Source organism: Camarhynchus parvulus, chromosome 1A (assembly GCF_901933205.1).
Source record: "Camarhynchus parvulus chromosome 1A, STF_HiC, whole genome shotgun sequence".
NCBI lineage: Eukaryota > Metazoa > Chordata > Aves > Passeriformes > Thraupidae > Camarhynchus > Camarhynchus parvulus.
The window spans coordinates 18,185,889-18,201,918 of NC_044586.1; the positions used below are offsets into that span (position 1 = coordinate 18,185,889).

At 44.6% G+C, this 16,030-nt stretch overlaps 2 protein-coding genes across 2 annotated transcripts; one reads left to right on the forward strand and one right to left on the reverse strand.

The window, feature by feature from the left end:
* Positions 1–487: 487 nt before the first annotated feature.
* On the reverse strand, positions 488–9,574 carry TSPO (translocator protein). The gene is made up of 4 exons (XM_030960004.1): positions 9,494–9,574; positions 3,404–3,604; positions 1,617–1,755; positions 488–871 (listed from the first exon to the last, which is right to left on the reverse strand). Exons 2-4 carry the CDS (start codon positions 3,589–3,591, stop codon positions 695–697), a joined length of 504 nt encoding a protein of 167 aa, XP_030815864.1. The 5' UTR covers positions 3,592–3,604; positions 9,494–9,574; the 3' UTR covers positions 488–694.
* Positions 9,575–9,621: 47 nt separating this feature from the next.
* Positions 9,622–13,327, forward strand: MCAT (malonyl-CoA-acyl carrier protein transacylase). The gene is made up of 4 exons (XM_030960979.1): positions 9,622–10,276; positions 10,364–10,451; positions 10,719–10,936; positions 11,207–13,327. Exons 1-4 carry the CDS (start codon positions 9,833–9,835, stop codon positions 11,627–11,629), a joined length of 1,173 nt encoding a protein of 390 aa, XP_030816839.1. The 5' UTR covers positions 9,622–9,832; the 3' UTR covers positions 11,630–13,327.
* Positions 13,328–16,030: the final 2,703 nt, after the last annotated feature.

Consider the following 16,030-nt stretch of genomic DNA (forward strand, 5'->3'; position numbering starts at 1 on the left):
GTCTTGGCCATTGCAAAGGTGAGGAGATGAGATGAAGGGGCTGTCTTTGAGGCTGTAGCATCCTGCTGCCTTCAGTGTTTTTCTGCTCAAAACAATTTAAAACAATACCAGCAAGGAACAAGGTTATTAAGTTTACGTGTAGTTTAATACATTTAGCTGAACGCATATACAGTTCTTCCAAGTGGGAAGGCACAAATTGTTAAAAAGAGCTTGTCTTAAACGTTTTCAGGGTACAATGGCCAGAAGACAAATATCTGGTGGCTGTAGTGGGACATATCATAGCACAAAAGCACTGTGCCTAGTGGTAAATATGAAAGATTCAGGCCACAATCATCCCTGTCACTGTTAGGAACACCTTTCTGGAAACTGTTAGTGTGTGGCAGGATTTCTTCCTCTGAGCATAAGGAAGTTTGAGTCCCTGCTTTCTTCTGGTAATGGTTACAATGCTGTTGTCATGTAACACATAACACTAGAATACGGCCCTTACCACTTTTCAATCAAGACTTTCTTTTAGTTTGCTATAAAACCCAGTCAGGCATACACCCCTTTCTGGCTTGCCTAGTAAAGTCGTATTTGTTTTGTCAACTTGTAAATACCAAAGTTAGGGCTGAACTAGTTCAGCTAATAATAAACTAAGGCCATAACTTTATATAAAAATGATCGTGGAAAAATTATAGTTCTGGCTGAAAACTGCTTATTCAGATCTTTTCTTGTTGCGATTGTCCTTCCAGATCCGATAATTGAGTGCAGAAGCCAAGCTTAGCCAGGCTAAATAAGGAATCATCAAATAAGCTGCTGCTTTGTTGATGTTGTACCAGGAAGCAGTGGTAGCTGTTGCTGTACCAGTTGTAAGCAGGAGAGTCACCAACCCCTGAAACACAGAAGGTGATTAGTGTTGTTTTACTCGTTGCATTTCCTGTGTGTCACTTTCCACCTAGCTCTGGCACCTATTCTATCCCTCTGTGTGTTAAATCCTCAGAAAACCAGCCAGCAAAAAAGATTTCTGCTGAGTTACAAACCACTTTAAGTCATAAAACCATAAAAGAAAGGGCATTACAGCTGGGAGCAGAGAGGAAGAATGAAGTCTCTTTCACCCATACCCTCTTCAGTGGGCAGTGGGATACTTCCAAGAGTAAGTTGGAGCAAGCAAACCTGTCCAGTTTGTTCATGTCACCTGAAGAGATGAGATGTGAATGAATCTGTGATGGACTGCAGTCTTTCCCTGATACAGCATTGCATGTACTGCTATTTTATTTTTTGTATTACCAATTCTTATTTTTGAGAATTGAGCAGTTTCTCTTCAGAGAGCTGCAGAAAGTTAGTCTCTTCTAAAAGGGATGTTGATCACCTAAATAATGTTGTAATAAGCTGCTTATCACTGCTGTTTGCCAGAGAAATCTAGGAATTGCAATGAGGTATAAATGTTTGTTTTATAGTCACACAAAGCTCTTACCAAAGGCTGGCAGAATCTGTAAATTCTCTCAGGTGGGTGCTGGCATGCATTAAAGAGAATTTTAGAAAAGTTCTGCAAGCCGTATTTTTTACTCAGGCCCATTTTCAGGAAGAAAATATGATGACACAAACCTTTCATGCCAATGCCTTAGTGTTCCACTTACCCATCCCATTTTGTGAGCTCCAAAAAATATTGGAGTCCATGCCCAGTTTAATGCCAGGTTCCCTGCATACAGACCCAGAGGAACCACTGACTTTTCATTGAAGCCCCCCAGTTCCTTCCACACAAGGTAGGAGCCGTATCTGCAGAAAGCAAAGGGGAAGTGTCATTCACGACACTGTTTAAAGCTACCACACATTCTTGATCCATGAAATAAGTTCAGTGCCAGGGTCTAGATTAACTTGGAAGACTGAGAGGTCTAAGCCTTACTTGGCAAAGTAACTGACAGCACAGACTTGATCAGCTGCTCTGGATAACATGGAGAGAGAAAACTTCCAATAGAAGCAGATAATCTACTGCATTTGTCTTTAAAAAGAATACCACATTGAAATGGGAACAAGTCTAAGATGCAAATGGTGAAGAAACTTTGTTTTGGTATTGGGACGTGGTGCTTTAAAGACTTTTTAAAAATAAATCCAACCCTAGTTTTAAGAAGATTAAATGAATGGCATTGAGTGGGATCCCAAAGCACAGTTCAGTATGGGGAGCAGGAAGAACCCTTTGGTCGCTTTCATTACTTTCACAGGGACTAAACAATGCAGCTTTGCTATTTTGGCAGAGAATAATGAAAACAGAATAAAGTTGGGGCAGGGTAAGCATTAGAAACTTCCATTTCCTAAGTGATTTCCAAAGCACAGTATGGACTTCAACTTTTTCATACACCTGACTTCAACTTCAGGCCAATACTGTGATGTACAAATCTAAGAAGCAAAGTGTCAAGAAAGACAGGTAAGCTTATTAAATCTTGCTGCTAGTTATTTGTTGCTTTCCATATATTTAAGAGATTCTGGAGGAATGAAATGTCTTGGTCATTCAAGGAATGTGTGTGCATGGTGGATTAGAGAAGGCTGGTAGTAAGTATGATCTTTCCACTGGGCTGGATGTATAATACATGAGCAAGAGCATCCACCTTAGGATACACTGATTCTGCTATTACCAAAATAAGTTATTAACTGTCACAATCTGGACTTTAAGGTATTTAACCTGCTACCCAGATTTGTGGTGAGGAATCCAGACACAGGGTTACAGATTGTGCAATCAACTTGAACGAAGTTGGGAAAGCCACCCAACTCTCTTCTCCTTGATAAAAGGCATGTTTTTATTCACAGGTCAGTAATGATCTCATTCAAATGTTAACTCTTCAAATACACAAGTATTCCACTTAAATAAGTTAAAAAGTACAGTCTGTGTGAGGAAAAGGAGAAGAGAAGTCTGGTGGCGAGGGACAGGACATGAGGCTATAAAAATTACAAAGCTTTTCTGGAAAGAAAATTAAACCAAAATGAGAGAACATGGGAGTGCCAGTCTAGCATTCAGTTTCATCCATTGCATTATTGAGCTCTGTTAGAACAGTTCTATCTTAATTTCCCCCACCCCTTTTTTTTTAAATTTTCTTAAAACCACTGAAAGATATACTTAGAAGAAATCCCAGTGCTGCCTTGCTCTGCTGTTTCCAGTTTGGCATGTCTTCTCCTCAGAATGAATGAGGAAAACAAATTAATGGCAGCTTTTCAAGCTGCTGCTTTTGATGCAGGTACTTCTGCATACAAAATGTCCTATCAAACCCACACATGACTCCCAAAACAAGTTTTTACCTGTTAAAGAGGCAGGTTGACACAGTTTCTTACAAACATAAAGCCGCAGGAGTACAGTCATATCCTCTGGTCCAGCATTATACCAAATGCAACTTTGAGATCAGGCCAGTGCCTTAATACAATGTGAAAAACATACCCCATAGATGTATAGAGAGTTCCCCAAACAGGAGCAAACATCCAGTTAGGTGGACACCAGGATGGCTTCTGTAGAGTTTGATACCATGTTGGGATTTCCCTTTTGGTTATATTGCCTCCTAAAAATCCTCCTGCATGTGGCAGGAGTGTGAAACCTACTGCTGGGGCCCAGGCTGGTAGCACTTCCATTGAGACAGTGAACCTGAAAAAAAATCCAACACTGATTGGCAGAGAACTTTTAAAATGCAACTGCAAAAGTTTCCATTTCTAACAGATTTTAAATGTAGGCATGTCAGATCTGATCCACAGCCCAGTGTTGTCACTGAGAGAGACTGCAGCTGAAATGAATGGATCTTGTACCATAATCTTACCTGTACCTGTTAAGGAATCTGTCCCTGGGGAGGGGGGAGCCAGAGGGAAATGGGGCCTTTACTTCTCTCTCAGCTGAGTGCATGAAGATTAGTGAATTTTACCTACAGAAATATCCTCACTAGTAAGTATGACAGAGGAATAAAGCAGTTTGATGTTATATGAACTGCACTTGGAAAATAAATAAATGCAGTAAGTGTGTATTTCTGTATTCACCAAAAAGCCTATTCCCTCAATGAAGTGGCAGAGCCAAGGAAAAAAAGAGCACGTGCTTTCCTGTGCTCAAGCAAAATAATGTGAGATGTTGCCTGCAGGATGCTCAGTGGGAGCCAGAGGGATGTGACAGTAGCAGACACTTGAGAAGCTGCCTTGGAACACAAACACCAGGGAAGACAATGAGAAGATAAGCACTTAACTGATGTTTTGCTAAACAAGGAAGGTGATCTGGATACGTGGGGAGTACACCTTTGGCTCCTTCATAAAGCATTCAATCAGTTGCAGCAATTGTTGCTGTCAAGCCCATTAAATTTGCCTACAGAAGTAGGGCTAAGTAACGCTTTGCTCTGCTGGGCCATGCTGCTTTAGTTAGGGTACAGGCAGCAGGAAAACCAGCAAGCAAGGAAGGAGGACAAAGTTTCATTGCAGATTTTCTGGCCAGAGACCAAATGTTACAGAAGAGCTGTGCTTAGTTTACTGAAATGTAAACATTAGAGCTACAATTAATAAAAAAAGGGCAGAACTGAAAGATGTTTTTTCAAATATACGGTAGGCAAATACACCCAATTCCTGTTCATCTGTTATGCAGGAGAGAGATTATGAGAGACTGCATCAGTAGGGAAAGAGCAACTACAGAAGGCCCAGGAGAGAAAATGAAGTTTTAGATCAATGAGCATTTCAGATGCTTGTCAGAGAAAAGTGCCATAGTGATACTATCTTGGCTGTTGTGTTTCCCTGGATTTCAAAGCTTCTATTGCTTTAGTCATGACTGCTGGGATGAGGAGGCAGGGAGCGGGGAAGAGGAAATCCTACTTGTGACAGATGTGCTTAAACAAATAGGAAATGGCACAGATGAGGTTGCATTGTCACAGCTCTGACCTGGTGAATTTCTGTTCAGAGATCAGGGGAAGCTTGGGCAGCAAGAAAGTTCTTGCATTATGGTTTTTGTCCCTGCACTCAGGGCTCTGCCCACACAGATTTAATGTGAGATTTCAGTGGCTGGGACCACAATGCAGTTTGCATGGGATCGAGAGAAATCCTGATGATTGAAGTAGAGCAGAGTTTTGAAGGCAAACTGAGCATGAAGGGACTGGTAAGGCACACAGGATGAGAAGGTTGAGAGGGGTAAACAAGAAGGGGCAAGTAGGCCTGGGCTTGGGGGAAGTGGGCAATGAATAGAAATATACACAAAAAGGCAGCAGACAAAGCCATCAGAGATACAAGTCAAAGTCAAAAACCAAAAAAGACTGAATGGGTGAAAAGAGCCAAGCAGGGAAGAATTCAGAACTGAGGCTGGGGAGAAGCAGGAAGAGGAGGACAATGTGGTACTCTACTGAGATAGGACCGATTGGGTCTTGGGTGGAGGATGGACAAGGGAGGGAGGAAAAATCTGCAGGGCTCACTGCTGCCATACTTCTGCCTAGTGGATTCCACTTAAGAGAAGCATCTTAAGAGGAGCAGAGGAGTTCTCCTGTTCTCCTGCACTAAGATCTGTGCTGTTATTTCCCAAGGAAGCAGGCTGCCAGCTGCTGTGTGCACTACTTGTCATCCCCACTGACAGCATGAAAGGCTCTGCTTTTACTGGGATGTGAAGCAAGTGCCATGTGCAGGAGCAACAAGGTGTGATGGGAACAAGAGCTCCAAGCACAACGATTCTCTTTGGCTGCCTTCAGATGAGTAATTCCCAAAGGTTAAGTTAGAAATTGCAATTTAATAAGATCTCACTAATTTTTAACCCTTTTGCTTTGCCTACAGGGAGGCCAGACTTAGCTCTCTACACATGCTGTGATATGTGCAACTCCAGAGTGGCTGCCAAATACTATTTTTTCAAAAGTGATAAGCAAGAACCCAAAGGGCTTTATGCTTTATTTGGATGTTAACAATATAAGGATGGTCTCCTCACAGCAATCAGCAACAGATTTTGTCAGGGGTTCTGTCAACTACCTCCCAGGGAACAAAGTCTGAAAGTGCTAAATACTATAAAATTAAAACAATACTGCTCTGTGGCAGTCATTAGTGAATAAATTATGTACCCATGCATGTTGGAGAAAGAACACTGAAATAATTCTTAAGAGAAAGAAAACCAGACAGGCAAATAGAAACAGGGAGGGTGCAAAGCAAAGAAAAGAGAGAAGTGAAGCCACTCATGCACAGCAAAGGGGAGGAAATAGAAATTAAGAGATTGAACATACTGGCTGGAATTGAATTTTGGTGTCCCAGTCTTTTAACAACTATTGCTATTAATTTATTTTGTGCTCTATTTTCCAGTTGTATCTCTCAGGATTTCCCAAGCATGGCAAAATACTCTGTCTTGTAAGGAGAAGGAGAAATGAAACCATGCAGCAAGGTGTGCTGGCAGCAAGACCACAGCTGTCCATCTGCAGTGGGAGTTCCTGTGTTTTCATTCCCAAGAAATTAAATACTGGTATCAACTTTCCACAAAAAAGCACAGGTAACTCAGAAAACAGCATGGAAAAAGCCACGTCTGTCTGTGTCTGGTTACCTGATGTAGGTCTTTAGCAAGAGAATGAGTAAAAGGCAAGATGCACTGGGGAATCTGTGCACTGGCCAGTGTTGCAGTCTTTGCTTACCTGTGCAGTACAAGAGCTGTGCAATGTTTACAGAACACTCTGTACATTTTCTAAAAGTAACGTGAGCACAGAGGTTCATCAGCCCTGCCTTCCTTTCAGTGTACAGCTGATGATCTGAGATGAATCGGTGAGAACTTGAACACCACAGACTTGCTAACACAGCCCCACTGGCTGCAGCAGCGTTACTCAACCTAGAAATAATAACTACTTTCCCAATCCTATTCCAGTTCCAGGGTGAGTTGCACAACATTCTTGCACCCTCATTTTCGTACTGAAGAATGCTGGATGTCTGTGAATGATATTTGCAGTGTACCCAGCAGATACCTGCCTCTAAGAACCATCAAGGTTGGAAATATTTTCTTCTCACACACACTTAACTTGTTTACTTCTTTTCCACTTCTTATCTCTGCCCTGCAATATATTCTTTTTGCAGGGTGCTGCAAAAAGAATATATTGCTGCCCCTTTTCTGTTTAGCCCTAGTGTGACTTCAGGCAGCTCCAGCAGAGCAGTGAGGGCTACTTTGCTTTATATACATGTTAGAATAATTATTCTAAGTATTCAAAATATCTGACTTATCCAAAGTTAGTTCCAGCTACATAAAGTAAAAGGAGAAATAAAGGGGAAAAAACTGGAGTAGGAAAAAACTTGCCGCCAAATGGACATCTCTCTGCTGTTTTTCTATGGTGGCATAACATGAAGAAAAAACTACCAGAAACTTTCTGTGTCCTCTTCCTGGAAAAAACACTGTGCACCCAAAGAAAGGGATGGGCTGCTCTATAGGTGGGATTAGATATATCATGACAGAGCAGCTGAGTTGCTTCAGCCTGATGAAAAATGAACTGAAACACTTCTTTGCCTTGAGGAGGTCTCTGAAGGACAGGTGCCTTTCCCTCCTTGGGGCAACCTGTCTGCAGGAAGGAGAAGGAAGGTAGGAAAGGAGAATTGCTTTCATCCCTTTTTCTTACACCCCTGTGCTGATAAAACTTCTGATTAGTTCCATTCATGTGCAGCTGGAGGCTGGCTACCCAATCACATGGGGCTTAAAAATTGCATTAAAAACACAAACAAAAAACTCCCAGCAGGGCTAAATCACCCTGGCAGCCCTGGGGTTCCCAATGCCCAGTGTTTGGAGATGGACTGACAAAGCTGGGACCATACCATGGAAGGGGGTCCCCAAGACACATACGCTTCCTCTCATCCTCTACCATACATTTTTTTTAAGGGCAAATAAGGCTCTGCCCAGGTCTGAGAGGCAGCATGCAAATTTTCCCCAGGAAGAAGGCTTCTTCCCAAGATAGCTGTCTGAAAAATTAAAGACAACATACTTAATTTATATTGATTAACTATTTATGTGTGTTATGGGTTTAATTCCTGGGAAGCTGCAACACTAAAATCAAATTTATTTCACAGCCCATGACAAAAAAATACAGCTACCACCAAAAAAAAAAAAAAGTAGGCTATCTAATCTCAAGTAATAGAGATTTCAAACAGATTTCAGACATTTCAAACAATAAATGCTATAGGATATAAATAGAATATAAATATCTAATAAGTGTATAATATGTGTTTATAATATGTATTTAGAATTTTTAAAAATATTGTATTTATTGAAGACTATAATGTAAGGTGTACAGATGGAAACAAAAGATCTCCCTCCCCAGTGAGATTTCAACTTGGCAGAGCACAAGTTGTGCAAATAAATCTATGATTTATTCACATACAGGGAACTGAAATGCATACTGGAGCAAGATTTTTGCGTGGAGAATTTGCCATTTACTCTCAATCTCTTCTCATTGATGCTTATGTTACAGGTAGAGGCAGCCACGGGCTGGGATACGGTCACATATATGTCAGATATCTCCTATGTTGCTGCCCACACATTTCAGCTAACTTTAGCAACTCACTTCCAGGTATTTTATCTGGAGGCTGACACAAATGGAAGAAATCATTTTACCAAATAGCACAGAGAATAGAAAAGTGAGAAAAATAAAAAGTCAACATAGTTTCCTGCTATTATGACACATTTTCCTTCTCTCAAGACTTACAGTCTGTTTTACTGAGCTGCTCTGACTCAATGCTTGATACTGTTTCAGAACCTAACTTCATGCAATGTCGTTACACAATTGCAACTCCGGCACGCCAACTTTCGCTTTTAAAAAAAATAATCTTAGCGTTGAACGCTCCAACTACATCACAGTGCATTTTGGGCTTTGATTTATAAGTATCACTCAAAAACTCGGAATTGAAAATCAAAGCCCTTTCTTTCACCCTTAAAGAAACGTTCCTCGGCGACACTGAAGGAAGATACCTGTAGTTAAAGAGCAACGTGAAAACTCCTCCCGAGTGCCGAGAGCGAACGTGCCCGGTGTGCGCGGCAGAGCCGCCGGCCCGGTGGGACCGGAGGAACGGGCTCTGCCCTTCTGCGGTGCGCACAGCTGCCAGCCACTGAAAACCTCGCGTGCCGGATCGAAATTAAGAGCAAGCTTCACAGCTTGGTGGTTTGGTTTGTTTATTTTAAAGCACTTTCCGTGCTAAACGCCGGCACGGCAAAGCCATGAGAGTTTGCCCGAGTCCTGTCCGCCCGTGAGCGGGGCCCACCCCGCCCGTCTCCAGCCGGCACCGCAGGTCCCGTCCTGCCCGGGGATCCCGGCTGGCCGGCACGGGGCTGTCGCCAGCAGCAGGGAGCGGGATCGCTCCCTCAACCCTCTCCGCCGACCCACGGGGGAGCCGAGGGCGCCCGGGGCGCGGCGGGGTCCCGGCGGCAGCAGCGCCCCGGGAGCGCCGGGACCCGGGCGGGGCGGGGTCGGGCGGCCCCACCGGCGAGCAGCCGGGCCCCGCCGCGGGGCTGCGCCGCCCCTCGGGCTCCCCGTCCCGTCCCACCCCGAGCAGTGGCCGCGAGCAGCGCCGGCGTTACCTCCTCCCGTGCCGCGCTGCTGCTGCCGCCGGTCGCGCCTGCTCTGCCCGGGCGGCCAAGCGCCGCCCCCGAGGCCGGCCGGGCGGGCTCCCCGCCCCGGGGCGGGCTCTCGGAGCTGGGCGGGCGGAGGCGCCTGGCGCGGGCCGGGCCCAGGGCGGCGCACGGGGCTGAGGGCTGCGAGCGCCGCGGCGGCCCGACCGGTCTCCCTCGCTCCCTCCCTCCTTTCCTCCCTCCCCTCCCCCCTCCCTTCCCGTCCCCTTTGCCGGCGCCCGGCCCGGCAGCGGCTGCCGGCGGGGGCCGCCCCGTTCCCGTGGCAACGCCCGTTCCCGGGCGGCGGCCATGGGCGGCTGGGCCGCGGCGCCATGGCGGCTTGGTGGCTGCAGCGGGCGCGGCGGCCTCCGCGGCGCTGCGCGGCGGTGGGGCAGCTCCCGCCCCGGCGCTGGGGACCAGGCGGCGACCCTGAGCGACCTCCTGCAGAGCTCGGTGGAGGCCGAGGAACCGGGCGCGGCGGCGGCGAGGCGGGAGCGGCGGTGCCCCCGGGAGGGCACGGTGCTGCTCTTCCCGGGGCAGGGCAGCCAGTTCGTGGGCATGTGCCGCGGGCTGCAGCAGTTCCCCGGCGTGCGGGACATGTACCGCCTGGCCGAGAAGGTGCTGGGCTACGACCTGCTCTCCCTCTGCCTGGAGGGGCCGCGGGACGCGCTGGACCGCACCCAGCACTGCCAGCCCGCCGTGTTCGTCGCCTCCCTGGCCGCCGTGGAGAAGCTCAACCACCTGCAGCCTGAAGTGAGGGGGCGCGGGCGGTCGGGGCGGCGGCGCCTCGGGCCTGCCCGCGATGCGGCTGAGGCGGCGCTCGGCTCTCTGTCTCCGCAGGTCGTGGAGCGCTGCGTGGCGGCCGCCGGCTACAGCGTGGGGGAGTTCGCGGCGCTGGTCTTCGCTGGAGCCCTGGGCTTTGCCGAAGGTGCTTGGGGGACGTGCGGAACTCCCTGCTAGGATCTCCCAGCCCGGGCCCGTGCTGTTTCCAAAGCGTTGCCTGTTATGACTGTGTCCTTCCCGCTTTTTATTTTTAACTAGAGGAGAAATTTTACTTTCTACTTCGACTGTTCGCTTTAACATGTGTAATACGGCATTAAAAGCATTGACGTTTCACGACGAGTGAACAACTGCCCTTTCTTGCGCGCAGGTGCCCGCGCTCACATTTACGCCGCATCTCTGTTTCTCTCCGTAGCGCTGTACGCGGTGAAAGTGCGCGCCGAAGCCATGCAAAGGGCGTCGGAAGTTGTCCCCAGTGGAATGCTCTCGGTTGTCGGCCGGCGAGAGGCAAATTACAAATTTGCCTGCCTGGAAGCCCGGAAACACTGTGAATCGCTGGGTATAGAGAACCCCGTGTGCACAGTTTCAAACTATTTGTTTCCAGACAGCAGAGTCATTGCAGGACACTTACAGGTATTGCTTCAGAGTAACTATTCCTTCCTTTGAACTGAGCATTTCACTTTTTAAAAACTCTTACTTTCCGCTTCTGTGTGGATGTTATGTATGGCCTTAGTTTGTCCAAACAAAAGTATTTGATCTGTGGGTTTTTTTTTTCTTGCATGTGTTCAGTTGTTGGGTAGGGAAAGGAATCCCTTTATCACAGTAAGTCTGATGAGGTGATTCTTGTGGGGTGACTGAGAAAACCTTTGTTGTGCAAGACTCACTTCTCTCTCTCTTTTATAGGCTTTGGAGTTTTTGCAGGAGAATGCCCGAAAATATTATTTTAAACGTACAAAAATGCTTCCAGTCAGTGGGGCTTTTCATACCAGACTTATGGAACCAGCAGTAGAGCCACTGGCTGAAGTTCTAAAATCGATTGAAATTCAGAAACCGCTGCTCTGTGTGTATTCCAATGTCGATGGCAAAAAGTACATGCACTCAAAGCACATTCAGAAGCTGTTAGTGAAGCAGGTGGTGTCACCTGTTCTGTGGGAGCAGACCATGCACTCAGTGTACGAAAGAAAGCAAGGAACAGAATTTCCTTACACGTATGAAGTGGGGCCTGGGAATCAACTGGGAGCCATTCTCAAACAATGTAATTTAAAGGCCTGGAAACAATATAAACATGTAGATGCTCTGGAAGATGAGGAAGCAGCGGAGACCTAAATAACCTTTTGAGAAAAATCCACACAACTCAGTTTTTTTCTGATTTAAAACTCTGTGCTCCCAAAAGAGGAAGTCTTAAACATTCGTGGCTTCTCATGATGTAAAGAGCACTCACTATGTGCATAATTGCAATGAACATTTTCCTTTGAGTTCCTCAGGTGTGGAAAGGGGAGAGCAAAGTTTGGCTCTTCTGTCTGTGTTGGGACTGCAAAGCTGTCAACAAACAGGCCAAGTAGCACAGTTTGGCCTCAATCCTGCAAGCAACTTTCTCTCTTGGGTGGTTTTCTTTTTTTTTGGTTTTGTTTGGTTGTTTTTTGGAGGAGTTTTTTGGGTGTGGATTCAGGTTCCAGTTGGTAGCCTTGGCTGTCTGGTGCAGGGATCTGCAGGAATGCAGGGGTTTTGGCTTCAGGTTCTGGAGGGCCCTGCTCTGGGTCTGGGCTGGAGGGTGCATTTAGAGGAGCCATTTGTTGGGAAGGCTTTCAGTGTTCTAATGTTCCTGTTTTCTTACTCACCTGGCTTGTGGGGTATTCATCTATGTAAAGTTCTCTTACTTTGTGTCAACATTGCCAGGTAGCAGCTGAGTGAGGCAGATGATGTTACTAGAAACATTATTTTCTTAAGGTTAAACTATAAATAAACTGAAGCTTTTCTGGCTATTTTTAATGCTTTGGGGTGCATCATTATTGGCTCTGTCCACATGTGGATGGAAGTAACTTTCCCTCGAGTTGTCCAATGCCACACTGGTTGTGCTAAGTTACACAAGAAATGTTCACTGGGAAAAAAAGCTTTACAAAAATATTATGTACATTTCCTGGCAGCAGGAAATGATGAGCTGGAGATCAGCAGGTTGTCCCAAACCCTTCTAGAAAGAGCTTCCCATTACCCAGTTTGTATTTTTTATTTTGGTATATTTATGCTGTATTTAACAGATACATAAAAAATAATTAGGATATTTTACTTAAATGACTGGCAGCATCTTCAATAATGTATTATGAAATGCAAGAGAACTTCCAATTACAGTACCAATCATTCTGTAACTTCACATTTATGACAGAGAAAGTGAATTAAAAACACTGGCCCTTATTATCTTTGCTAAGTGGGCTGTATTATTAAACAGTTCTTTTGTGGACTGCAGCTGGCAGCTGTGCCTGCCCTCACAGTACAAATTCCACTTTTAGCATGTGTAAACATTAACAATTAGTAAAGTACTGCAGTTTTTCAGCTTCACCATTCGACTGCTAGAGGCTGATGATTAAAGGTTGGAAAAACTGTAAAGAAAATTATTTCAGTGAAAGTTCCTGTGTTACAGGTAAGGTGTTAATTATTCAGAAAAGCATACCAAAATCTTCAGTTAGAATTATTGGTTAGAATATTGCAACTAAATCCATTCATATTATTAAACACTGGATTGTCCTGTGTTAGAAGTTTCTGACCACACCTTGTAGGACCAAATGCAAGGTTGATGACTTTCAAACCAGCTTTTATGATAGGTGAAACTGAGTGTGGTATGTTGGTGGCACTAATTTTAGTGCTTTGAAAGTTCTGGACTTTCTTTTTAATTATTTAACCTTTCTGAGGAAATGTTGGAGACCTGCTTTCTATTTGTAGTGTTCTTGCCATAATTCTTTTCCTTTTCTTTCCCCCTCATTTCACTTTGTTGTACACTTTGCTGAGAATTAAAGCTCTTTGGGAAATTCATGCTAGAAATCTCCTGTTTGCAAACCATTGATAACCTTTGCACTTTTGTCAGCTGAAGAGAAATCTGTATCATAAGAGCATTCCAATGTTGTGGGTCTTGTTTAATTAGTGGGAAGAAGGACCCGTCACCACTGTTGGGTGTTTGCTTTTCTTCTGTGCAGTGGTTGAGGCGAGGCTGCTCCTCAGTGAGCTTTGTGTCTCCAAAACCAGCAACCAGCGGGAATCATGCTTTTGTGCTGATGTTGCAATTCCTAGGAGCAGAGGAGGTGTGATGGAGGTGTTGTACCTCTGTATGGAGAGTGTTCAGGGCTTGATTTTGTGTGGTGCCCATCAGCACAGCCTCACCTAACGTGTACAATAACATTGCCTGTGCCTGGGCAGAAAGTGCCCAAATAATTACAAATCCTGGATCTCAGAGCATTTCTTTAATGCTCTTGCTCCTCTATCCCCTCTGCTTCTGGAAACTGAATATTTGAGAGGTGAGAAACCAGTGTGGCTCCTTCGCCTATGAAGAAGCATAACAGGATGTGGAAGAAAATCAAGTGCCGTAAATGCTGTCACATATCAGGAAGTGTGCAGTGAAAAAAACAGAATTAACGTTGGGTCCCCTGAGTCACTGTGGGGCTGTGACTAAAGGATTAACTAACTGTGCCCCACAGGTGAAACAGGAGCCTGGCACCAACTGCTCCCTGCTACTCCAGTTAGTGCTGATTGCTGTAGCTTTGGATGCCATTTGCTTTGTGTTTCACTTGTTTCTTTGCTGGGATTGAATTTTGTATTCCTTGAGACTGTGTTTTGCTCCATGCATGCTGGATGATGAAATCCCCCTCTCTTGTGATTCAACACAAGAGTGTGAAAAAGCAGTCACCCCACACAGCTCTTGGATAAAATAGGCAGTAAAGAGTCTCCTGTTCATCATTGCTCCCCTGTGCATAAAGGTTATTTATCTAGAAATAATTATTTGATAGTATTAAATTGATTCAGCTGGGAAGAGTAATTTTTTTCACAGCTGGTACTTTTATTACATACAAATAGTTCATTTATTAGACCCTCCTGATGTTAAATTTTACCCTTTACTAAATAATATCGTTAACATATTTTTCTATCACACTGCTAATAGAGCTCAATAGAGCAGTCAATTCACTGATAAAACTTTAGTATGTTTTTTTTGCTATGTGGGCCAGCTTCTGGCCTGTGTGTGACTCCAGTTCCAGGTGTGTGAACTGTGCTTTTCTAGAAAAAACTTGCCTACCTACTGCTGAAGGGCACATCAGCTTGAGAGCATTTTGGAAAAGTGTGACACTGAAATATATGCTGCTGCTGCTGCTTGAATTTCTAGGGTATGCTAGAGCCATCACCCTTTATATTCCTTCTTTGCCTGCTTTCCTTTTGTTCTGTATTTCAAGTCATTCAAAGATATTTCAAAATCCTTTGCATGAAACGGTCAAATGAAATAGTCTAGTGAAGCTTCATTTTTTTTTTCCCAGAAACATTTTTTGAGATGGGCAGTTAGCATCATAATGGGATTTAGGCACCATTCATTAAAGAGAGGAAGCATGTTCCTCAACATGCTTAAATTTGGCTTGATTTGGCATTTGTCTTCACTAAAGAGGGTTTTAAATTCCTTGTTTCATTTAAAGCAGAGACTCGAACTTGAAACTCCAACTTCTCTGATGAGTGCTTAGATCATAAATCCACTGAATATTGTATTTTCCTGTTTTAAAAATACACTAAGGAGTTGCTTGTCTGGGCAAAAACAGGCACCCCCTGTGCTGAGGGGAATATTCAAACCACAGAGCTGCACTTTCGTTTTCTGTTGCTGAGAGGGTCTATAGCTGGATACTGAAAACCAGCTTCAAGAGCAAAAAGAGAAGATGCACTCAGATACAGAGAGAATACCAGGCACAAATGGGAGATGTTGAGAGAGGAAAAACTCTGCTGTGCCCTAATGGTCACCCATGGAGTCCAGGAGGGTGACACCTCGGCCATCTCCATCCTGTAAGTTCTGCTCATGTTCCCCTGAGGCTTCCAGTCTGCCCAAGCACATGCCTCGCCAAAAGACATGCATCCTCTGAGAAAATCCCTTCTCAGAATCCATCAGCTCTTGGACTTTTGTTCTGGGCAGCTCCTAGTTTTACTTTGAAAAGGGGCAGAAGATCCTGCCATTAATGTGTGACAGCAGTCTTGGAAAATAAAGCAGACAACACTGCAAAAGGTTTGAAGCAACAATTTAATTTTAAAAAAGTAACATGGTTTTAATCTTTACTATTGCTTTTACAGTGTTAAAATTTAAAGGATGGCCAGCATGCCTTCAGTTTTCTTCACATCCAGAATCTCTTTAACAAACTCATTTATAGGAAATAGACACTTTATATTGCATTAAAATAAACACAAAAAAGACAGACTTTCTAATTGCGTGGAGTCACATTTCAAAACTAGCAAGTCAGGCAGTTATCCAGCAACAACCTCCTTATTTTAAAAGTTTTTTCTTTAAAAAAGATATGAAAAAGCAGTGACCCAGCACTCGCCTAGGTTTAAATATTAAAGAGATTTTTATCAGTGTAAATTTGAAAAACAAACCAGCTGCCACCACTGGGGTGTTAGTGATGTTGGTCAGTGTCCAGCAATGACCTCCTGTGGTAATTCTGTGTGCTAATTCTACAGTCCGTAATTCATGGCCCACCAAAAGGCAGCAACAAGCAA